Source organism: Bombus bifarius, unplaced genomic scaffold (assembly GCF_011952205.1).
Source record: "Bombus bifarius isolate JDL3187 unplaced genomic scaffold, Bbif_JDL3187 scf7180000009201, whole genome shotgun sequence".
NCBI classification, from domain to species: Eukaryota; Metazoa; Arthropoda; class Insecta; order Hymenoptera; family Apidae; genus Bombus; species Bombus bifarius.
This window is the reverse complement of record NW_022884966.1, coordinates 775,500-799,949: the sequence shown is the minus strand read 5'-3', so window position 1 is coordinate 799,949 and position 24,450 is coordinate 775,500. Positions and strand designations below refer to the sequence as shown.

The following is a 24,450-nucleotide window of genomic DNA, read 5'->3' as shown; positions in this document are numbered from 1 at the left end:
CAGCACTTTTATGATCTAAACGCATATTTTCGCAACCAGGTATTCAAAAGTAAAATTACCGTAGAATCTATCCTAGTGGAAATTGAATTTTCCGAATGAAGATCCCTAAGGATCTCCTATTAAGAGATTCTGGGAAGAAGTAGCTTTTACATCCAAACGAGAGATTTTTATTCTACGCTTATACCAATATACAACGTGCAATAATTTTTATGAAAAAAAAGCTGAGGATATTAATCATAAAATATAAAAAAATTTGCGGAAACGATGTTACGAATAATGATTATTGCACTTTGGTTACTCAGAATGGTGTAAAGTATTGTTTTGCAAAACGGTGTTTCCGATGCTCTGAGAAAGAAAGACGATTAAAGGCAATCTCCTTCGTGGAGGGACTTATGTCCGTCAAATTTATTTTTTAATTTATAATCTTAACTATAAATAAAAAAATCAATAAACATAATTTTCTATCGAATGAGAAGTTTTTTAGAAAAACATTATCGTCGAAGTACTGAATAACTTTCATTCAAATTTCATATTAGTTTGTCAGTCATTTGAAGCAAAAGTTGTACTATTCGTAGCGATGAAACATAAACATCAAAGCCAAAGACCTAATCCAAAACGAAATAACATTTTCCCCGCCGAAAAGTACTACGTGCGATCTAAATGCTATTACGAGCGACCGAAATAAGTTTCCCTCGTCTATAAGGTTTATCTGGAATGAGAAAGATTTTCTGGTCACGTATAATTATTATTTGTAACCAAACACATTTTGGTCGAAAACATAATTCTTATTCTATAGCTCCTTTTTATTTTGGTTATAACAGTCATAGTGTCTGATTTCTTCGTATTGTTTGTAGTACTATTATTACCATTAATTACAGAAGATGTTTAAAAGGGAGATCTGTGTCTTGAAGAAGTTACAGTAGTCACCGAGAGGGCTAAAAAATGCGTAATCAACAGAAGTCATAAAAACATAGTTAACGCCCAAAGTAGTCTATATCTTGTAAGTACTGGCCACTTGGTTCTCTCTTGTTGATCAAGATCTGTTCGGATTGGTTGGACTTGACAGAGCTGTACGAGAAGATTTGTCTGTCCTTTCAGCCCTACTCCAGCCCCACATCTCGTATTCTCCAACTGCACATCTATTCTGATTTCCGCTAGCCTGTCGCAGCGTGGCCGTGTGTGCTTGTTTGACATTTACAAGTTAGTGCTAATACAATTCACAAGTAGCGGGTGATCTTACAGCAACTTTGGCAGTAAGATTTGTTTCGAGATTCTTGTCTCTTTCGATCAGTTCCTCGAGTGATTAATTGTTTAATCAGTGCATTTACGTGATTCGTTTGAAAAGATTAAAGCTTTCACACTACCTGTTAGTCATTTATTTTCGACACCTGTGACAGCTGTCCAATTAATAATTACATTTGCCATTTATCAGGTAAGCGTTACAATATTTTTACTCGATACACGTAAATGATAGTTTTATCTTCATTTTATTTTTCCGATTATTTTGTTAATTGTATAACGTGGTAAAAAAAAAAAAAAAGAAAAAGAGGTGAATGGCTCGAAAAACTTGTAGCACTCGCTGAGATGAGTAAATAATGTCTAATTAGCATAATTGGTAGAAACAATCCTGCAACATAAACTTTTATTATTTACGACCAATCGATATCGTAAGTGAGCCTTTCCCTAATTTGAAAAGTTTTTTTTCAAAATGTGATCTATCTATCCAGGGATCTATGATCTCTAGATATGAGTTTTGTATAAAAAATGGGAAAAACCATGCATCTATTATAACAAATATGAACAACTTTGAAACAAAGCAATCTTCATTAATATCGGTAATAATTAGCCTGTGGATTTTATGCATATTTCGCAATCTGATGCAAAACCGCGCAAACTGTATATATAATTTGCAAAAATATTTGATATACCTACAGCAGAATACTGTCATAATTTTGTAATAGGTAAAACTTCTCAAGTCTAATAATAAGTCTGATAATCTTGCGTTGACAATCTCTACATTAACGTATTACGAAGAAATTCACTTACGACGTCGAAAAATTGATTTTATGTCGAAAGGACTACTAGGACCTATATTGATCGGACATATTTTGATTGTATCTTTTTTTTAACGATCTGTATATCTAACAATGAGATCCGTAGGCCCACCGTTCACGCAGCGGCGCTTCATAAAAGCGTAAACGCAGTCTATCAGATGCGACGATACGTCTAACGCCGACGTTCATACGAAGCGTACGGTAAGATACATTTTGTCTGGCAAAATGCGAAGCGATGAGGAAGACGCGCTTATCCTACATCGGCAGATTCGTTTATAACCGCAACCTGTCGCATCGTACGCGTACTGACAATGTTAACGCCAGTCGTCACGATGAAAACGCGTAACGACAAAGACGAGTCGCTACTGTTTCATGGACAGGTGCACATTACTTTACAATTTACAATGACCGCTGCATGCAAGCGTATTGTTAACATTAACGCGTCTAATGCGCTTTCTATGAAGCGACGCTTCGTGGACACAGTGGGTCTTAAGCCGAATTTACACTGTTTCACTTGGAACACGGCGGATGAACGCTGCTTTCATTCTTCTTCCATCCGTGTATAAATGTGTTCGTGTGTTCAGGTGTTCCATACACGGATCAAAGCAGCGTTCATCCGCCGTGTTCCTTCAAAGCGAAACAGTGTAAATTCGGCTTTAGTCTCTCAGATATTACGTTTTAATACCTTTCGTCCCTACGATGAAATCGTCTAATAAGCGAGAATAAAATTTTCCTTATTTTAGATGAGATGTCTTGGTTAGAAAATATAGCTTCGACAGACCAACAATATTCCGAAAATGTTTTCGATATCCCGTCAATGCCCCTGACACCGACTTCTTCTCAGATGAACGTTCAGAGCCCTTGTTTTCCTGGAAACCGGGATCCCCCGTTGAGTCACGGATATCTTTGGAATAACTTTTCCAATCCTTGCAATATTTCAACGTCAGTTAACACGTTGAATGATCGTGGATTGTCACCGTTTCATAGCGCAAATATCCAGCATTCCAATAGTAATCGAAATTATCGAATATACAGGTACAGATAAAAGTAATTAGTACGTAAACTGTGGATTTTCATGCATTTATGAGAAATTTGAAGATGCAGAAGTGTACAATTAAAATACAAATGTACAAAATGCACATTGCAAAGATATTAAAAATATTTCAAGCGAATATCTTTTGTACTATCTTCCGTTTTGTTAGTTACGTTGACACAAACATGAAACTGCATAAAAATCCGCCGCCTAGTAATTAAAATTGTGAATATTCGAAAGCAAAGTTTTCTATGAAAATGTTCATTTTCTTATCGATTTCAAGTCACCATTTCTATCTTTTACAGCAAAAGCAATTTTAAAACCCAACACATTGTCGATTAATCCCGTGTTATTAAAATTATCCCCTTGTTTGATTTTGAAATTAAACATATTATTTCCCATCCTCTTCAACGTTTTAGAAAAAACATCGTCGTAACATTAAACTATCGAGAACATCAAATTATTCCTTGTCTCAATAATTATATCTTCGATTCCTACAAAACGTTGTCAATTTGTCAGCTACTTTTAAGATTTAAATCCAACAATCTGTTTTCATTTTCAACTGTGTCATACTAAAATATTTATCGTAATTTTTCTCCTGTGATATTCGTACACATTTAATAGGTCCATTCTATCCTCTGAATCAAAACATTACTGTTATTTCATTAAATTCAACAGCTAACTTGGGATTTCATTTTACAAATCTTATCCTATGTTCAAGCAAAAAAACTGTAAAATGAAAACTGCGAATAAAACTGCGAGGATACGTTCAATGGAATTAGTATGTTAGCTAATGAAATTATTCAAATGTTTTTATAAATTATAATAAAATTATTCAAATATGCGTAAACTAAATTCGACATGATATTTAAACCTGGTTACTTAATATGTATTTCGAAACACGGGGCTATGTTGCATTTCTAAATAATAATTAAAGTTTATGATAACAGAACAAAAGCGAGTTTACTAAATGCAACGAAATTAAAATATATTATTCGCAATTAAATTTTTTCTATCGCATTGGCAATGTAGCAATGAGAAGACGGATAGAACTATAAGAAATGAAAATTACTGACAATTTCGGAAAAATACTTATTTTCAATTACGTAGGAAAAAATGATTTCTATTAGTTTCGAATTTCTTACGAGAAAATCATTCGATACCAAAAAAAAAAGAATATCCCATTTAATTCATTTCTCCTCTTACTAAAAATCTCGGAAAATCTCGTTCAGTTTTCTTTGCGTCATTAGCTTTTTCAAGCAAAACAAGTATACAAAATTTTCTATTATAATTTGTTTATTATTATATTACGCTGAACAATTTCTTTATTAATTCCTCTTGTTCTCCGTTTTATATGAAGCTGTGTTTTAAAATATGATTAGAATGTAAAATAGTAGTCTTGTAACCCTATAGCGTAGCCAATAAATTACTACTACCACCACTACTAGTAATTTCTTTATTATTGTAACATCGTTAAATAATATCTGCTTTCTTCCGATGAAAAGATGGGAGCAATATTCGCAGCAAAACTCCACTATCGATGAAGAGGATATAGTTGACGAGTCGAGAGAAAGAATAAACATAAATTCCACAGAGCAATCTTTAGATTTTATTTGTGAGAGAGCTCAAGATCGTCAAATCTCCACGACTACAACGGTATTTCGCGCTTGGGAAATTCCGGCGTATCAGAACACTGGGCAAAACACTGAAAATGGGCTGAAATGTCGTTCGTGGCAAGAGTCACGGTATTCGATTGGCTTGAGCAACAATTCCTTTGACAATGAAGCGTGTTCTGTAGAACAAGGTGGTAAGATACTTTCACACGATATTATCAGCATGCAAAATAGATAAAGTAACAATTCTATATCAACTTTTTAACAGTGCAATTTAAAATGTTGAATAACGAAGACGTTAATAGTTACTAAATAATTATGTTCACACGAATTGATACGTTGATACGTAATGAACACTACATTAACTTCATTTATGACTTTACCGTCGCCAATGTGGCTATAATGGGGCCAGCGTAGCCTAAATATTTATCGAACATGTAACTATACTTTTCATTTCATATCATCGCGTGTAACAAACGACAAGGCTATCGTAAAATCATTGTAAAATGTCATATTGGCATGATGTATGTAATACTTTATGCAATAAACGCAACAACATTCAACGCTAACTTCTCCTTCATCTTCGTCTCGAATATTTATTTGAATTACACATTCACTCATCGATAGAAAACGAAATGAAAATATTTGAAAAATATTTTACTCTATATTTTCAGACTTATCTTTAGAGCAATTCCACGTCATTTTTAGCCGAAACATGGTTTTGAAATCACGTAAAATTTATATATGCCTAAAGATATGCTCCATACTAATGAAATCGAAAGAATTGAAAGATCGATCATTCATTTCTGTGCATACCGTTCTCCTCAAATAAAATTGTTGCAAATTTAGTACATCCACTGTTGATAATTATTAATACAGATACTTTTAAAGCAAGAAACGGCGACATGAATACGTTACATTCTTTGGTGTTGCACAATTCGTACAATAGTACATTTAACTTTTAACAATCAAAGATAAAATAAAAGTATTTAACACAAAATAGAGATAGAATAAGAAAATTGCACAAAGATGTATAAATTTTCTTAAAATCTCCTAATAATTCAACAACATTCGAAACATAGTTCTTAGCAGTATATGTAATACAATTCGCTTTTTCATTACAATCGCTACATGTGTTTCTCGTTATTATTATACTAAAAAATATTGAAGAAATTTTAATTTACTATAATATTTCATATTAAGAAAAAAAAAGCAAAAAGAAAGACGTAAAATTGATTTAATTGAAATTGGAATAAAAATAATATTGAGATATTAGCATTTCATTAAAAATTCAATTCTCAACATATATGTGACGTCAGTGAATTCGTTTAATTAATAAAGAATGAAATTATTCGCAAAACTTTGCGGACTGGTTCGATTGACGTCAGTTAACAAATATAGATGAGATAGCGGTACGGAAGCAAGGCTAAGGGCTCTACCACCGATCCGACCACGTTTTATACATCATCGCCCGCAGATGATCCTGATTCCAACAACCCACATTATAGCGGCACGTTTATTAACTGGCACGCGGGAGCAGCTTGGTAATGACGCATCGAATATGCAGCTATTTTCATCTGACTGCCGCTTTGTGAATAAAAAACTGATACCGGTTAAAACCTCGCTACGATTATATCGTCACGTATAACGCTAGAGGATACAGGAAATCGTCACTGAACTGAATTTTCATCCGCCAAATTTCGCGAAAGCCATTTGAAATCACGTTAGCAGATACTAGTTAGCAAATTAATTTTCGGACATGCGACAAAATACATAGATTCATATTCACATTTTTATTCGAGATGGAATTATTTAATAGATTCCCATTTCTTCCGAGACTGAAGCATAAAACTACAATAAATAAATACCCTAATATCATACGATAATGGATTATTATTTTAAAACCCATATTTTTTATTAGTATAAATAAACATATGAGATAAAGTTCTTTATGGAACAAGACAATATAAAATATTTAATCCTATATAAACTTGCAATTTTAGAAAAAAAACAATTTCATGAAGTTATCACGTTATGTTGTATTAATGATGGATTTAACGAATTTTACTATAAATCAAGATTTTGTATATGCATTCATTGATTTATACAACATTTATAAATCTGAATTTATTTCTTCTCTATAAGAAGCTACAGTAGGCAAGTAATAGTTTTCAGCATCAGCTTATTCTAGAATTTGGTTATGTAAATTTTTATAAGAAAGAGCTACTATATCCTTAAAAATTTATAATTTTTTTTTATTGAATTTTGATATACGCGAAATTCTTACGTTTCATATAATGTAAGATGATATTTTAGTTTTCAATTTTTAAAAATACTATTTCTATTGTGTTAAAAGTCGTAACTTCGTTAACTTATTAAATTTATTAAAATCTGAATTCTTTACGTTTCAGAGACAAATAAACGATTGACCAGCGACAGACCTCGCAAAGAAAGGACTGCATTTACAAAACACCAAATCCGCCACCTTGAATATGAATTTGCCCATAGTAATTATCTGACACGTTTACGTCGCTATGAAATAGCAGTTGCTCTCGATCTAACAGAACGTCAGGTAAATTGATATTGCAATGCCGATAATTTTCAACTTCGTCAACCCTTTAATAGTTTGATTTGTTTTTAAGATCTACTAGGACGATCGATTGTAGGGAATGTTTCACACAATTGAAACAAGTTGTAGCTCTAAAACGACAGAGGGCAGGAAAAGATGTTTTGTGTTTTAAAGATTTTAAAATTACCTCTGTCTTTTAAAATTTTAATATATTTTTCATATCGTTTATTATTTTGTTATTCTCTAGAAAATAGCATTGAAAAATACTTAGATCCAGAAGTGATTCCATTGAAAGATATAATCTTAATTTCATAGAACTCATTACATTTTGTCTTTCCCTATCTTTCATACGGTAAGTTCTACGAAAGTGAAAATAAAATATCTTTTAAACTAATTTTTTAAAACACAAGCAAGTCAATATCTTCTCATAGAAAATAAAGAAGCAATTGTATGCATAGAAGAAATGTATGATTCAAATATATGATTGAAAAAAATAATAGTAAGCTTCTAAGTCTTAAAGCACGTCATGCAATATTCAAAACTATTTAATTTTACCTCATGAATTTTTTTCCTATTTTATACTACTTCCGGATTATAGCTTGTCCTATGTTATATAAAAATAATTTATATGTATATTAAGAACAGTAAAATGATATGAAATACGTGAAAGATACATCATTCTCAATTTTTTATAACAAATTATTATTAATTCTAAATATAAAAATATTTGGAGTTGTATTTTACCATTTCGATTAAATGTAAGATTATTAACTTGTTTTCTGAGGCGATTGTATATACGTTATCCCATATGGAAAAAATATTACACATGTAAATTTATATTTGGTTTGAACTATTTGTTCAAATGATGAACTATTGAATCAAATGTATCGATAAGATATAATATTTGACAAATAGAAAGTTTCATTTCATACCAACTAATTATAAGTAAATAAAACAATATTACAGGAACAGTATTTTAATTATAGACATGATTAGTTAACTTTGTTAAGTAAAATTCTATTGTTATATTTTGTCATGTTATAATTAATAATATATCATGGATTATCATTTGAAGAAAATATAGTTGTGTACGTAATAAATAATGTAATATGTTCCTAATTTTTTAGGTAAAGGTATGGTTTCAAAATAGACGTATGAAGTGGAAGAGAACAAAAGCAGGATTAGGAAGCGGATCAGAAAAATTTTGATGATCCCTGATAATTATTTCTTTAATTTTAAACATCGTATACAATGTCCAATGTAAATAGTAAGTTAAGTAAACTCATGTAATCAAAAAAGTGTTCAATATCTCTATAGTACTTAATTATAACATTTGTACATTATTGTGTTTAATAAAAAATTTACTTAACATTATTTAGAAGAATCTATTGGTACAAAATTCATATCAAAACCCTTTTCTTTCAATTTCTTTTCTAAAGCAGATAGTTTATGTCTTGTACTTTGTTCAAAACTTACATGCCTCTGGTTTTGGACACCTCCGTTTCTTATTTTAGTAACTTTATTTCTGTTTATTACTTTAGGATAAATTTTTGTTGTCCATGTTTTACCAGCAAAAAAGCCATTATGTTGTTTCTCAGGTGGAATATACGTAGCTAATTAAAAACATTACATGATATATTACATGATAAAATTGAAGCATTCACTTAATAATTGTTGTACATTTTTGTATAATACCTTTTAATAATCTTCCATACATAAGATAGTTATTCATTGTTTCTGCAGCTACTTTTGCAACTTCAGGGTACATGAATTCCACGTATCCATAGCCACGACTTCTACCAGTCTAGAAATAATATATACTATGATATTATGTACTTAATTTCTAAGCGTACCTTATTTTATATTATATGTTGTTAATTATTATTGCAAATATTAATGGCAACTACTAAAATGACTAACTAAGGGTACATCAATAATACACACTTAATTAGTATAAGTCAGATTAATCATTACAGGAAGAATCTATCTCTTATATTATGTAGGACATATATTGGTATTCTAAGAAAGCATATTCATACTCAAACCAGTACAAATAATATTATAATGGTAATCAAACTTGTAAAATAGGTAGTTGAAATTTTATAACATTTATATACATATTTATATTATGTATAATTCAAATTCATGTATACTTACATTTCTCGATCGAACAACTCGCACTCTAGTTACTTTACCAAATTGTGTAAAATACTCTGTCATTTGTTCTTCGTAAAAACCATGAGGTATATGACCTAAATACACTATACCTCTTCGATATCTCATTTGAGGCCTTATTTTTCTCCTCCTGACTTTAATAACTTTGTGCGATTTTTCAGGTTTTGGAGATGAAACAGTTTTTGGAATATTTGTTGCTTTAACATTTTTCTTCTGGAATAAGACAAATTTTTTCAATTTAAAATCTTATTCAATTTTTCTGCAATTAAATATCACAGCATGCAGATTATGTTTAAATGCGTACTAACCTCCAACACTTTTTTAACATTTTCTATCGCTTTAGATACAGTTGATTCCTCTTCTATATCTGATGATTTACGTTTAACTTTTATAGCTTTTTTGAGAGGTGGAACTCTCACTGAATTAAATTTCTTTTTAATTTTCATTTTATATTTGTATTAATACAATGTAAGAACACACAATAGACATTAACGGAAAGGAAATGAGAGTAGCGCCAATGGCAGTAGGTTACTTATCTCCCGGTACAAGTGCTGACCCAAGCGGACAAAATCTCGCATGCGATGTTATCGACTCAGTATAGTACTAATTCGAATTTTGAATTGAAACTATTAGGAAATAAGTAATAAAGTAATGGAAATAAAGTAATAAAATTCTATATTTGCAATATGTTTCAACCGTATCATGATACAACTGATTGGAACGGTGATTTCGTGCAGGATCTGTTATATTTGTAATGTTTTCCAATTTGAATACGGGCCGACTGCTGACATTTCTAAAACAATTAATCTAATAATTGAAACTTAACGTTCATTGTCTTTCTTTCGCCTAAATATTAAAAAATAGATTCTGTCCATCAACTAACAGTTTTGCACATCTATTCTAGTGTTTGTTTCGGCGTTCAGAATATATACATTTTCCAAAAATCGTCCCATGAATTCTTTAACACCCCATTACAAGCAAAAGGGAACCGGTGGATGTACAATTAGTACAGTGATGATAGAAGGGTCAATTTATCTTGAATAAAATACGGATGGAGATGCAAACGACAAAAGCGATAAGATTCAAATTTCTGTTTAAAAATGAAAAATGTCTACGTCATACTGTGTTACAAGGAAATGAACGAAAAAGTAGATAACGATGTTGAAAAATTCAACGGAAAAGCAATAGCTTGCAACAACTTATATTGCTTACTCTTTGGTTTAATTTTATAATGATTTATAAGTAAAAAATCTGTAAGAATACACTTTGTAATGAAAGGTATATTTATATATAACAATAAAATATTATTATCATATTATAAAAAAATCACTTTAATCTCGCACAGATAAATAATGATTTTCTTAATAAAGGCGTTTTACTGTCGTTTCAGCTGATTCTTCTCGAGTATGACGCGCAAGATCATCGGCAGCGAGTGCACCTGTAACACGACCCACTATTCTACCAATTACAGAGCCAGCCGCTGTGCCAACTGGACCAGCTATGCAGGTACCAACCGCAGCACCAGCTTTTGAACCAACGTGTGAACCAACAGTCTTCCCTACTCTTTTTGCATGTCCCACATCCCTCAAAACTTTCTTAAGATATTTGATCGTGTCCTTAATACGTCGCTTCTCCTCGGGATCGCTTTCAGCCTTACGGCATTCTTTCAGTTTATCGATGGCATCCTTTATCTCATTGACTTTCTCGCTTGCGTGACTTTCAATGCATATACCATCGTCGAAAGAGGAAACTGTACAGAATATAGAGTCTGATACACTAACTAGTCTTAGTGTAGTACCCGAGTGTTCCAAACTGTAGTTGATCCTATCTGTATAGGGGTTCCATGCACCGGGTAAACCTTATGTGTCAATATTAGTACGAGAATTAGCTCGTAAATAGAAAAATCATTTCTACGCTAAAGTTACAAATATTTCCATTCTCGTGTATAATTTTACCTCCTCGTGCCCTTCGCCTATTGTGAATCGGACTCATATTTTGAATTCCCACAACCCCTTTTGCGTCCAAATGCTCGACAATTGTATCAGTGTTGGATATTTTGATATCCTGCACTTAAACTTTATGCCCACGCTATGATCTAAAAGTGGAAAATGAGAATCACATTGAGGTTCGAATATTTGAAAGCCACAAAACATTTTTTTGCTTTAAGTCCTTATGTAAAAAAATTATGAAAAGAAGAAATTGTTTAAAATAGTACTGGCAGTTTTTCGCGAATATCATGGAAATTAAGCGATACCACTTTATATGCATATAAGAAAAAGTTATTTAAAATATCGATTGCTACAACATATTCAAAAATCATTACAATCGGAGAGTAGTTAACTTTTCATCGTATGAACTATTTTGTAAAACGTATATTTCTTACAATTACTTCCACTTCAATTTTTCACACAATAAACTTGAGGAAGCATGTATCATAGTTAATGATATTGGAAATAAAAATTCAGGTGCTTAAAGGAACATGTTGTACTTACGAATAAGATAATGATGCTTTGGAAATTAAGACCACAAATATTATACCTTATATTATAAAATACGATCGAATCGCTACAAAATACTGAACTGTCAACTAGAGAAGAATACATAGTATATGACTTTATTCGACTGTTCTTATCTTATCTGACAATAGACAATCTGAGTATATGTAGAAGCGAATATGTGTGTTTGCGAGATACAGTGATTTGCAGGACGGTTGTAGTGATTGGCGTTATGAATTAAAAATTCGATTAATATCGGAAAAATGTTGTTGAAAGAAAACGAATTCTATTTAAAATTGAAATAACCCTATTATGCTTTTACAAACGCAACAAATAAAAGCTCAGTTTCGTTTTTGAAAAGTGTCTATTAGTTGTTTGATGACATTATTTACTAAATTGGCCAAAAATTCCTTCGAGATTCCATTCCTGATAAAAAATCTTTTTTAAACAAACATACGGGCATTTAGAGGAAATTCTAATGTTGGTATAAAGTTATTTAGTGAAAAAAAGGCAAGATAAGCGCAATACGTAATATTTTCTTCGATCTTAGATCTTGCGATTCGATACAAGCTAACTGATTACAACATAATCTGTAACACGATAGATACATAGCAAAAAAAGAAAAATACTTTTCTCTAAGCGTATTTTTATCTCATCGAAATCAGTGAGGTGTCTCCTATTTTAAATACTGTTTTGCTTTTCGATCACAAATGTCAATAAAAAGACTCTGGCACAAGCATAATCTTTTTTCATAAGGTCTTAAGCCAAAAAGATGTTTTGTAAATTTTTAATATTAGAACTTTAACAGGATTTTTAAAGGTTGAACGTGGCATATCCAAATATCTAACACTGATAGAATCGATGAGCATTTGGAGGCAAAAGCGGTTGCCAGAATTTTAATCGTCAGTCATAGTATCTGTAGGCAAGGGGAACCAGAAGGTAAGATTACTTGTGAGAATGGAAAAAATATTTTTAACATTAGCATAGAAATGAATTCTATATTTACAGGCCACTTCTCGTATTAACATTCATGCACGAAGTCGGTCCTATTAGTGAGATAGGAGTTGCTGGAGGCGTTGGTGCACTTGGTGGTTTACAAACGGGTGTGACAATTGATGCTAGCTGTGGCCCACTTTCTGCAACGGCCTGCGGCGCAGTTGGTTCCGTAGTTGTGGGTTCTATGGCAGATGAATACGTTGCCTGTCAACTCGTGCGTTCTTCTGCCAAGTGATCCATCGAAGTAGGATTAGAACACGTCGGTCCAGAAAATTATTTTTATCCGAGAGAAGTCAAAAACATCTTTCTATAATATAATAGTAACATTCTGTCATTATTTATAAATATATCTTGCATTAAAAGATGCGTTCTTACGAATTTTGTATTTGTAACCCACCATAAAATTAAGCCAGAACAAAAATGTGGGTCAAGGCTTATTTTTTAAATTATAAGCAATCGACTTCAATTTAATACCAAAGTACACAATGTACAGAAAGAAATTGGCTGCGAGAAATATTTATACATATCCTGATCTTCCAATGAAGCGTTTTGTCATCAGGTTTTAGATTTCACTTTCATAGTATTAAATTTGTCTAGTTGTATGAAAATATGTATAAAGGTACGTTAATTTCTTAAACATTGGCAACACTCACAAAAATTTCGTTGTCTGGATATTGGAACAAAGTTTTTACATACTTATTTACAGGTTACTTAAATTAAGGAAAACTCAAAGTAACTGTACCAGTTACTGACATAGGGCTGGTAACTTCGTGAGTTTATGATGCGTCGGCTGTTATTAAAGTGCAGAAAGAAACCTCGAATTCTTCGTTTATCCGAGAAAATTTGATCCAGTGACTGTTAACATATAAGAGATAAATAAGTATATTAAGACAAATTTAACTTTCTAATATCTTGCAAAATTATGATTCATGATATTTTTATACTATAACAATTATTCAGTCAACACATAGTGCACCCATTCAAGAACTGTCAGACTAATATTCATCTATTTATTATTCTTAACTTCCAACTATGAATATGATATTATTCTTAAACTAGGTATCAAAGTCGTTTGAAGAAATATCGGTGTCAATTAGGTTTGTAAAGGAAATTTTTTAAGTGAAAAATTCCACACGTAATGTTTACACTTTGTGAACGAAAATAATGTTCAGATTTTTCATAAGGCTCATATGTTTCGCAATTATTTAACTCAATATGAAAGAAGTAGAAAATGAAAAAGTGTCTTCAACTGGGTCGAGAGAAGTAATTGTTGAAATAAAAACGTAAATAGCATATCCGATTTAGTAGGTGAAACAGTTAGAGAAAAATTTAATTGTGTTTTGGAAAAGATCTAAGTTAGAATATGTATAGCAAAAATAATTACAAAGGGTCTGAATGCTACACTCATGACAAACCTAGAATGAAAAAGTCAAGCTTCTTGATAATATATGTATAACTTTGCGTACTTTTTATCTCTTCAATATAATTTTTATGCATTCTTTTGACTTTCATAAATATACATATACACGTGGAACTCTTTGTGTACTGTATAAGAAACATCGTGAAACAATCGATTTGCAACAAAGTAAAAACTCGTGTTAAACTAACGCAAATAATAGGAGAAACAGTTCAAAATATATATCTGCATTCGATAACAAAACTTTATTCAATAAACACACGCAGCAAAAGGTAATGTGTTAAGAAAAACAAAAAAAAAAAGATATTTATTTCTGAAATCAAAATTTTATTCTCTATGGAAAAATATCATTTCGTCGCTCGAAATATCCTTCGTCTAATCGTTTCGCGACACATGTTCTGTTTTCTGTTTTCATTATTCTTCATAACAAACCATACGAGTTCTCAGTTCCCTGTGAAATCCTGTAAAACCTTCGAGGTTGATATTATTTCCAGTGAAATGTAAAAACGTGTTAAAAAATCGTACAACTATAAGACCAAAACGTGTAAAATAAATCGTTTAAAGTTAATAGCACACGTTAAAAAATATCGCGTAGAAAATGTACCGTGTGAAAAGAATTCCAGAAGTCTAAAAAAATAAAAAAAAAATAAAAATTGCGGTACTAAGAGGAAGTATTGTTAAATTTTAACGAGAAACTGTGTACAAGAAGCTTACGTTTGTTCTTTCGAATAGTGCAAGCAATTTAGAGAAACTTTTAGTTTTCGAATTACTCAACCGTAAACATTTTTCTCATTTTCCTCGACCACCACTTCGCTACTATTATTTCGTTTTAATCGAGATTGTTTTAATTGAATCACTGCCGATACAAATCGTAGATAACATCGAAATGAAGTGAAACCTTTCGTCATTTATGCTAATGAATTACTGAAACAAGGTTTTTATATGAAGTAAATAGAGCAAGATTCTAATCGTTCAGAGTCGCTCGTGTAAATCAAATTTTAATTAAGTGGAAATATTAATCGTTTCATTCGAAGTTTCTCATTTATCTAATACAAGCGTATCTGTGCATTTAATATAACGAATGATTTTAATTGAACGACTTGCTTTAAAAGTCAGTAAACGATAGATTCTGTTGATAAACCTGAAATATGAATAATTTGTTTATTTTCATTCAATAAGGCGCATCATAATGAACGGATGAGATTTTCTTGATTAATTCATTGAGCCAGCGTTGAATCAATGAAATATTTCATTTTATAATCTTTTATTCAATTAATTTAAATTCCTCTTTGTTAACATTGCGATTGTTAGACTGTGGATATTTATGCATCTACAGGAAACATGAAAATGTAAAAATATACAGTCCGTGCACATGACATGCAAACATACATAAAATATTTACAATAAATTGCTCGTTATAATATTTAGTAGATGGGACGAATCTCTATATAAATCTCAGTTTTTAGCTACATCGATAAAAATACAAACTTGTACAAATAATCGCAGTCTAATGACTGCGAAAAAGAATTCCAAGGATTTGTTTAATATTTTTTGTGTCGTTTCTTCTTCCATCTGAATATATTATGTTTTTATCGAGTTTGAAATCATTTTTGTATTTAGAGTAATACGTAAACTATTTTTCTTCTAATTTATAGATATTTTCTTCTTCTGTGGAATGATCTTATATTATTATTCTAATACACTATTTATTATTTTATTACATTTTTAAATAACAACCGTTGGACCACCATTCGATGATAATTGGTCATGTTATGGAGTTTTCGATTTAAATATCTACGCTCCTGATTCCACCTAAGTATCCTCATAACAGAAAATCTAAAGCGATAGGTGATAGCCACATTGCGAGTTTTGAATTAGATTCCTCGTAACGTCGATTAGCACTTGGAAATATTGAGTGATAAAGGATCTTAGGATGTGGTCCCAGATGGGTTAATAATACCAAAAATATACTACATAACATGGGATTGCTTCTGTAAGAAAGTAATAAATCAATAAATATAAAAATATTCTATTATTAGGTATTTTTTTAAGACCAGTCATTTTCACTAGTTTTGGTAGAAATAGCTTCGTGTTAACTATCGGTAGTTCTAGTGTTAAATAGCGAACGGTGTCGAAGACGATACGATATCATTACCTAAGTGAACGCATTACATCTATCATATCTATGATAAGCGATCGCGTTAGTGTTACCACTGAAATATTCCGCAAAACGTAAACATCGAAAAATATTATCTTATCGGTCCATTCCTCGATACCGGAGACGAATGAATCGACCAATTACCATTGACACGAATGATATGTTTTTTTTTCTATTCATCCCTAAGAATAGTCCGGCGATTTGTTGGTTTAATCAAATCTGCGAAATAGTATACATAGAGGATGACTCAACAAAAATTGACACTCGAATATTTTGAACTGTGAATAAAATATGTTTAGAAAAGTCGCGTAACTGTGATTCGTGTAAAAGAAATACTACCATGTAAAAGAAAACTCAGATCTACTTTGGAAAAAAATGGTGCAGCGATGTTCGTTAATGTTCGTTTAAAAGAAGAGGTTTGTTTAATACCTCCGATGTAATTTTTTAAATCGTATAGTGGTAGAAAACATATCGAGAATCTATTTATTAGCTTTTTATACTGTTTAGCTGTTTATATTGTTTATCAGCAATCGTCGTCTCTCACGTGTAATCGTGAGGCGCGAAAATTGATGAACTTCCTGATATTCGATAACAATTTGCTAGTTTATCAACCGACACCAGGGCCTGTAATACAAGTAAATGAACGATGTAGATGAACAGTAACAAAAAAGCTATCGGTAGAAGACGCGAAGGCGCAAGTCATTGCGCACGCATCTTTGAATGAACGCGATTTTGAAGCTTCAGTTGCTCCAATGCAGTTCTTGGGTATGCACGGTTATCGCAGTCTCGCATTGTTAGGCTGATAGACGCGTTTTTTGTGGTGAGAATGTGAATCGGGCCTATGGACAACCATGTCGGGCATTATTAAATAAATTTTCATTTAAATAATTATCTAAACAGAGGGTCAGTTGTTAGTTGGGACTTCAAATAAAAAATAGAAATAAATTATTTGTTATATTAATATATTATTTAAAATAATGAAATTAATTGTCCTTTTCAAATACAATTTTATTTTTCATTTATTATCTTTGTTTATTTTTATTCGTTATTTATCGATCGTCGAACAAATTCGAATTTTTACACAAACATTTCTATCAGGGAGATTCCTGTACATTGGAATTTGTAACTTTTAATAATGTTTGTCAGCTATGTTAAACCCGGCGAAACCTCGAAATATGATGGATATACTTTCGAACAATTTGTTGGAAAAGCGAGTAGTTATAAAAGGAGGTTTGATCTGCGATTTATTTATTGAAAAATAATCTTATTAATCTCACGGTTGTTTCATTCGCAAAATGAAACGGACAAGAGAAAGCGAAAATCTATTTATTTACATAATATCATTTGCTCTCCAATTAAATTCAAATGAAAAATAAAATTTGCAAATAAGAAATAAGAAATAAATTATTTTTGGCATCGTTTAAATGACTTTTATTTAAATAGAAGATTTAATTCTTACTCGCGACTGAAATGTTATTTCAATTCGTTATTTATCGTTTCATGAGTAAATGAAGCTTTGCCCAACATTGATCGACGATAATAATTACAAAATAGAAGCGGGAGATTAAATAGCATCGCCAATAAATGATTTCACGCCTCTGTGTGTAATTTGAAAAAAGATCGCGTTAATTGAACGAATTTCAACTATTCTTGCGCAAATGGAAAAAAACGAGTGGAACCTTGTTGGAATAAATATCGTGTTATCTTTGTATTATAATTAAGTTCGCTTTTAATTGGCGCTTATATTTCTACATTTGCACAGTAATACGATATTTTGTTATTATTATTATTATTTTATTAAACAATATCACAACCCTTCATTATGATGCTCCGATTTTTGCGAAAACTGGTGATCGTGTTGATCGAAAGAATTTTACCATTATTAAAATGAGGCTTTGAAATTAGTGTAGCTGTAATTGTCATGATTATTAACACAACTCTGATGCATAAATGGATCCGAATGAAATATTAAAAGTAGAACAAATATAATAATTTGTAATAGTTTCAAGTTTTCTTCATTTGTTTTTAATTAATTATTGAAGTAAAATTATTTATTTCAAAGTTTATTTGGTTAAAATGTATGTTCATTTCTAAATTGTTAATTATTAACCGTTGGTTACTAATTGATTCGCTAGTTATCGTATTACATTAACAAAAATTGTAATAATATTAGAACGAATCATTTCACAGATAATTTATTATTTATTGTCATTCTATATAAATGAAAGGGCGAAGATTCTCAAGGATAACAAATGCGTGCAATCACTCATATGTACGTGGTGGATAATTTGCTCGATTCGTATCAACGATACATGAATATTAGTAAAATATATGAATTAATAGCAAACCAGTGATGAAAATCGTATGAAGTGTTAATTTATTCTGGTTTATTCTCACTGGTATTTACACTGGTATATTCAACATTTTATTTATACGTAGACAACTTAACGAGCTGAAAGTAATGAACCACAAATGACAAAATGACAAAACTGATATAATGTTTGACATTTACGGATTCCAATTCCTTTCTTGTATATTATTTTTTCAACGTAAATTTTATCGTATCCTCATAGGCCTATATTCGCTGGTCTAATAAATTATAAAATCGCTTTGAGTCTTTTTGCCTCCGTTTGTGTAATTAAATCACATCGTATTAAGAAGAAACCAAGTGTTCATATACTTTTCAACGATAGTGTCTCAACACACTTGTTTCTATTGCGTACATCTTTTTCTGCTTGTTGTCGTCATTTGTCACTCTGAAACCGCAAACTTATTAGCTCGTACATAATCTTTTCAGAAACAGCGGCGCATTATTTTCGAGAAAAAGCCGTATAAAAGTGGAACTGATAAAAGAAGTTCGCCAACAAAGATGAGTTCTTGAACAAACTTTGCAACCATCCTATGCAATACACTAAGAGAAGATGTTCTGAATTGTTACCGGTAACGATTAGTTAATACGTAGATTTAACGATGCAACGGTTTGAAAAGGGAAAAGACAACGTAAATTACGTGCAACGGAAATTCACGTGAAAAGACGAGAGAATTTCACCCAAATTGTTCGCACCTGGATACTGTTGTCGTTTTTAAAAAGTGCTGGTTTTTGTCAGGCTCAAAATATGGACAACTTGTTTTCGTATGGCTTGTACAACTGCAGTACTATAATTCTCAGACGAAACATCACGATCTTGTTGATGTTAAATCGTAGCGAACTTCTTAATATATTGGAAAACGCTTTGGATAGTTCTACGGAACAGGAAGTTCTACGTGATGCTTTTTTAGATTGTTTCCTTAATTATCAAGAGCGGCCGTTTGACTTATCATGGTGGCAAAAGCTGTTCTGGTCCCTGATATTCGCTGCAATGCTGTTGGTGGCAACCGGTGGCAACGTCATCGTCATATGGATCGTACTTGGTAAGTGATCCTCATTTCAGCACAATCGAACATTGGTAATTCGAGCCTTAAGGGAAGAGCTAAGAGTTCCCAGTTATATATAGGTTTCCATTTAACGAAGTTATCAAACAAAAGAGCTTTAACTAACGAGAATTCGACATACAGAAGTTTTGTACAAATCTTCGGTTACATTACTTTTTCCAGAAAATATTGCAACTTTAGGTATTTAAAGCTTCCTCTTAGAATTCATGTTATTCAACGTAAAAGTTAAAGTCGCGTGGGATGATAGCAATTATGCGTTCGACTAACGAAGAACTGTTAGAGCGACTTGATAGATATACATACGGCTTGTGGCGTTTTATGCCTTTTCTTTTATCGAGACAGTTTTTTGAGGAATTTTGTTAGTGGAGGCTTTACGCTACTTATCTTATTGAAACACAGACAAACATGAAGTGTTTCAAAGAACTCGTCGATCATCATTTTGACGACGGAGCACGAGCAAGATTTCCAAGTTAGGCAAGACTCAGAATACTTTATAAAGACTCAAAACCCATCAACATTTCAGACTGAATCAAAGCTTTCAAGAGTTTCAAGCTTCGAATTCTGTTCGAGCTGATTCGAAGCGATTCAAATTGTTTTCTTCTTCTTATTTCTTTCCCATCCTATCGCCACATATAGCTATACGCTCACGAGTTGCTGAGACAGCGACGATGAGAAGTTCGATTTATAGAAGCAAACTTCGACTCGTAAAACTCTGGCTATTCTAAACTCGAGTTACAGAGGTAAAATTACAGAGGTATGTGAACTAAGTGGCAAATAATTCGAGTTGACGTAAATCTCATTTCGACTTATAGAAATCTTCGCGACAGAGCGAATCTTATAGAGGTTCGAATTATCGAGGCTCAACTGGTACATACATATCGCTCATTCTCTACAATAATCCATAAGTTCGTGTCATTTCAAATGTTCAAACTCGATTTTCTCGTAAACTAAGCCTCAAATGAACAAATTTCATTCCATATCTTGTTCTTATTTCTTCATAAGGAATCACTTCGCGCCCGCTTGTACACGTAATTCGCTCGCACCCTGTATACGTACATAGATTAATTATCTGATTAGTTATGACGTGTTAACATTTATCGGATGCGTTTGACGAATGTCGATATATTCTATTAAAGGAAACTACGCGTTTATGTTCATTGTCAGTGTGCACACACACTGTTCGCATGCTGTGAAACGACATGAAAATGAATCTTTTTTTAAAGGATGGAATATGCGTGGATTCGTTAGCTTCGTACAGTTTCGTGCCGTGCAGCACCGGGCTACAATACGTTTGGATTAAATTGGCAATTTCTATTTGGCACTTGAAGCCGATATTCGAGTTATAACAGTGCTAACAAAGACGAGAGTGAAAGTACGACTAACCAATTATGGAAAGCTTTATTTTATATAGGCTGAGTCCAGTAAATAATTGGGCCAAATTGTTCCTATTGCAGATAGAAAGAAATTGTGAGGGGAAATTTTGCATTGTTCATCAAGCTCTATCATCGTGCAGTGCGATTTTTACAGAAGTGCATTAAGACAGTTGTTGAACACAATTGCACTTCCTTTTTCAATGGAACTCTGCAATTTTGTTCGCATTAGTTGATTCCCCGTGCCATTCACAACTCAAAAGTATTACGGTAAAATCATGAAAAATTCAATACTTTTCAAAACATGTAATTGATTTTCGAATTGAAATCTACTACAAATGCTTCCACCATTGCATTCTAAATATTCTCTCACTCGTTTTCTTACATTTATCCAACACACACAATTAAACAGTCCCTTTTGATTCGTTTTTTCATGCCACCAACGGAAATAAACGGTTCCGTATACAGTCTGTTTTAATAAAAAAAACTCCACAAGCCGTCAAGAGGATTTTAGTCACGTGAACGTGGTGGCAAGGCTATCCGGATGCCAAATCATTTTCCTCCATAGATTGATATTAAATATCTCGTTATGGTGCGAGCGTTGCGAGCCGGAGCTCTATGCAGCTGATAATATTTCAAACAGTTTCGCGTCTCTGGTGGAACATCACGTTGCAAATCGGGCAATGTGAATTCAAGGAAATACCGATTTCCTTCAGCATATAAAGTGTTATGGGAAATGGAATACGGATCGATAAGGCACGTGTTAAGAATTTCGTATCACACATTGATGCTGTACCTATTGTTTGTACTTCTTGTATGCTGTAGATTTTCCGTGATCCAGACATTTTCGCTGCATCGATTATGTTTCGCGGAGAGACGCGATCGCGAGATATCACGTCAACGAGAGTTGTAAGTTCCCGTTACGATTAAACAATCGACGCCACGAACTGATCGATTCCCTTATTTCGATTATGATAATAAGGGTAGTTCAATGAAATTTCACAGAATTAACACAAATAAATTAATGTTTATTTCAACAACTTATTAACTAGAAAGATATAAATGGAACAACAAAAAGAAATGTAACTACGTAATGCGCGATATAAGATATCTGTTGACTGTTTGGCTTCTCGAAACGTTCTGCCCGCCTTTCGATTTTTTGGTTTTTCTGGAAGGCAACCCCCACTACTTTCGGATCACGCCACATTCTTTTACGCCAGATAAAATAACGGCCACGAATCGACGTTTCTGGAGGTCGCCCTGCTTAATGAACCATGCGCTTGCCACTACAATGTTTGTTTGCCGGGCAGCCGCGACGATCCGTCTGCGACATTATAGTGCCGCGACCGACAGTTAAGAATATGATCTATGGCAAGCCGCATGGCGTAACAGATTAAAAATACCATTACTCGTTAAAGTATGTTCGTTTATCCGTAAAATTGTTCGCAGAAAATTTCGTTCCCTGCAGTTCTGTCTTAACCCTCACGTGTACCTACGTCATGGCAATTTAACACGTTTCTCACGTAAAGATGATGTTATTCTGCCATTTGTAGAAAGATTAATCTGAAGCTCTGTGACTTTTATTTTCCTCAGATGAAATATATACAGCGACGAATGACAGGAAGTTCAAAATTGACACACTGTAAATCGCAGTTACCTTTATATTCAAAGTAAGAATATGGTAGAAGTACCATATTAGTAACAGTCGCTATATTTATTCATTTATGGTAATAATTTATGGTAAAAATTACGGTTTATTACTAGAGTGCCCACAGACAACCAATAATATTATGAATATTTTAAAATTTTTGTTTTAGATATGGGCTTCCATTATAAATATTTCAAGATTTTCAACGGAATGCATTTTGTCGATAAATGACGACAATATCGCATTCACAATACATATTGATCCTTTTAGTTGAAAACTTTGAAATATCGGCGATATACGTATGGTCTGAGGATATCCTTATACTTATATTTTTTATTTTGCAGATTTTCTTTCGTCCGTCTCTGTAGAGTTAACGATAAAACGAGCGACAAAAGAGTGTGACAATATTTGTTACGGAAAAGGGCCCTGTGCGTCAATTATACCCAATTCTTACGTTTTATCAAGTCCTGTAGCGGTTAGTTTATTGTTTTGTAATTGCTGCACGACGGTCGGGAATAAATAATTTTGCGATAATGTGTGTTTTAAGTGTCTCTGATAATTCAGATAGACGAATGTATAAAGTTCTCCAAACATTAAATTTTTATTTTTAGCAACATTTTTCGCAACGCAATTTCTCTGCTATGCAAAAAGAACAGACCAGACGAATATTCTAATTACTCGTAGTAACGCCTAATTGGTTTCTTTAAATATAGCTAACAATAATTCAGGCTAAACTATAATGTGTCGAGTAGTATTAACTTTTCGATTTCAAACTTCGGAAGAACATCGTTCCAATATCTCAGTTACACGTTACGTATGACATTCAATATGCGTGTCATTTGAAATTCTTTTTATCTCGTTTCCGAGAATGGAAACCTCAATCTCGCTGTTTACGATAGTACGGAGTATAATCCCGACTAAATTAGATAGGAACTGGAAAAGAAGAAACTGATTGGACGGTTGATCCTCAGTATTATCCAGTAGTGTTCGTTAATACCAGATGGTAGGAAATTTAACGAGTGTCTTTAAAAGTCACAATAGGATAAAAATGAAGAATAAAAGTTGTGTTTGAAATTTTGTTTTTTAGTTATTGACATTCAAAGCTATCGAGAGCACGTCAAGCTACGAAGAGTATAGTGGCTTCAAAGTTGACGGCATATGACGACGACATTATGTTGACGACTAATGTCGCAAAAAAGCAAACTATGATGACGTAGAGATGATTCTGTAATACTTTTCAAGAAGAATTAAATGGAAACTTCGAATAAGAGTCTAAATCGCATTTAAAACTTTAGGAAAAGTCGGTTTCCAAGTTATGTTGTTCCGTAACACTTAACGTGCTTCCTGTGTTCGACATTATGTCGCCTTTTGACCAAATGTCCGCAATCTGTGTGTACTAAGACGATCGATAAGAATCGTAGAACCATACTTCACGATAAAGTCCATTTATCCGAATTACTTTTATCGGAACAAAATTCTAATCGACGCCC

At 32.4% G+C, this 24,450-nt stretch overlaps 4 protein-coding genes across 5 annotated transcripts in view; 2 read left to right on the top strand and 2 right to left on the bottom strand.

Annotated features, from left to right (window-relative positions):
- Positions 1-2,398: 2,398 nt before the first annotated feature.
- Positions 2,399-8,670, top strand: LOC117214570 (homeobox protein Hox-A5a). The gene is given in 4 exon segments (XM_033460758.1): positions 2,399-3,101; positions 4,593-4,921; positions 7,106-7,272; positions 8,397-8,670. Coding segments are annotated over 4 exon segments (876 nt in total). The 5' UTR covers positions 2,399-2,802; the 3' UTR covers positions 8,478-8,670.
- LOC117214562 (MKI67 FHA domain-interacting nucleolar phosphoprotein) lies at positions 8,481-9,979 on the bottom strand. The gene is made up of 4 exons (XM_033460752.1): positions 9,753-9,979; positions 9,427-9,657; positions 8,965-9,073; positions 8,481-8,882 (listed from the first exon to the last, which is right to left on the bottom strand). The coding sequence occupies exons 1-4, from the start codon at positions 9,888-9,890 to the stop codon at positions 8,641-8,643; spliced, it is 720 nt and encodes a 239-aa protein (XP_033316643.1). The 5' UTR covers positions 9,891-9,979; the 3' UTR covers positions 8,481-8,640.
- A 725-nt stretch (positions 9,980-10,704) lies between these two features.
- LOC117214536 lies at positions 10,705-12,025 on the bottom strand. The gene is made up of 3 exons (XM_033460717.1): positions 11,937-12,025; positions 11,400-11,539; positions 10,705-11,302 (listed from the first exon to the last, which is right to left on the bottom strand). Exons 2-3 carry the CDS (start codon positions 11,434-11,436, stop codon positions 10,806-10,808), a joined length of 534 nt encoding a protein of 177 aa, XP_033316608.1. The 5' UTR covers positions 11,437-11,539; positions 11,937-12,025; the 3' UTR covers positions 10,705-10,805.
- A 7,291-nt stretch (positions 12,026-19,316) lies between these two features.
- LOC117214573 (tachykinin-like peptides receptor 86C) overlaps positions 19,317-24,450 on the top strand; it is a 31,101-nt gene continuing 25,967 nt past the window's right edge. Inside the window, exons 1-2 of one of the 2 annotated variants that reach the window (XM_033460763.1) lie at positions 19,317-19,450; positions 19,790-19,921. In XM_033460763.1, coding sequence (XP_033316654.1) covers positions 19,870-19,921 — 52 coding nt within the window. In that variant the 5' untranslated portion in view covers positions 19,317-19,450; positions 19,790-19,869. Of the gene's footprint in view, positions 19,922-24,450 lie in introns of both variants that reach the window. The other variant, XM_033460762.1, reaches the window with a different exon arrangement.

Bases quoted from the DNA above. Each gene is read 5' to 3' on its own strand.
- LOC117214536 (XM_033460717.1), bottom strand. From the start codon at position 11,436: ATGAGTCCGATTCACAATAGGCGAAGGGCACGAGGAG. The intron at 11,303-11,399 runs GTAAAATTATAC...TTGACACATAAG, and splicing joins TAGGCGAAGGGCACGAGGAG to GTTTACCCGGTGCATGGAAC.
- LOC117214562 (XM_033460752.1), bottom strand. From the start codon at position 9,890: ATGAAAATTAAAAAGAAATTTAATTCAGTGAGAGTTCCACCTCTCAAA. The intron at 9,658-9,752 runs GTTAGTACGCAT...GTCTTATTCCAG, and splicing joins ATGTTAAAAAAGTGTTGGAG to AAGAAAAATGTTAAAGCAAC. The intron at 9,074-9,426 runs GTAAGTATACAT...TATTATTTCTAG, and splicing joins GAGTTGTTCGATCGAGAAAT to ACTGGTAGAAGTCGTGGCTA.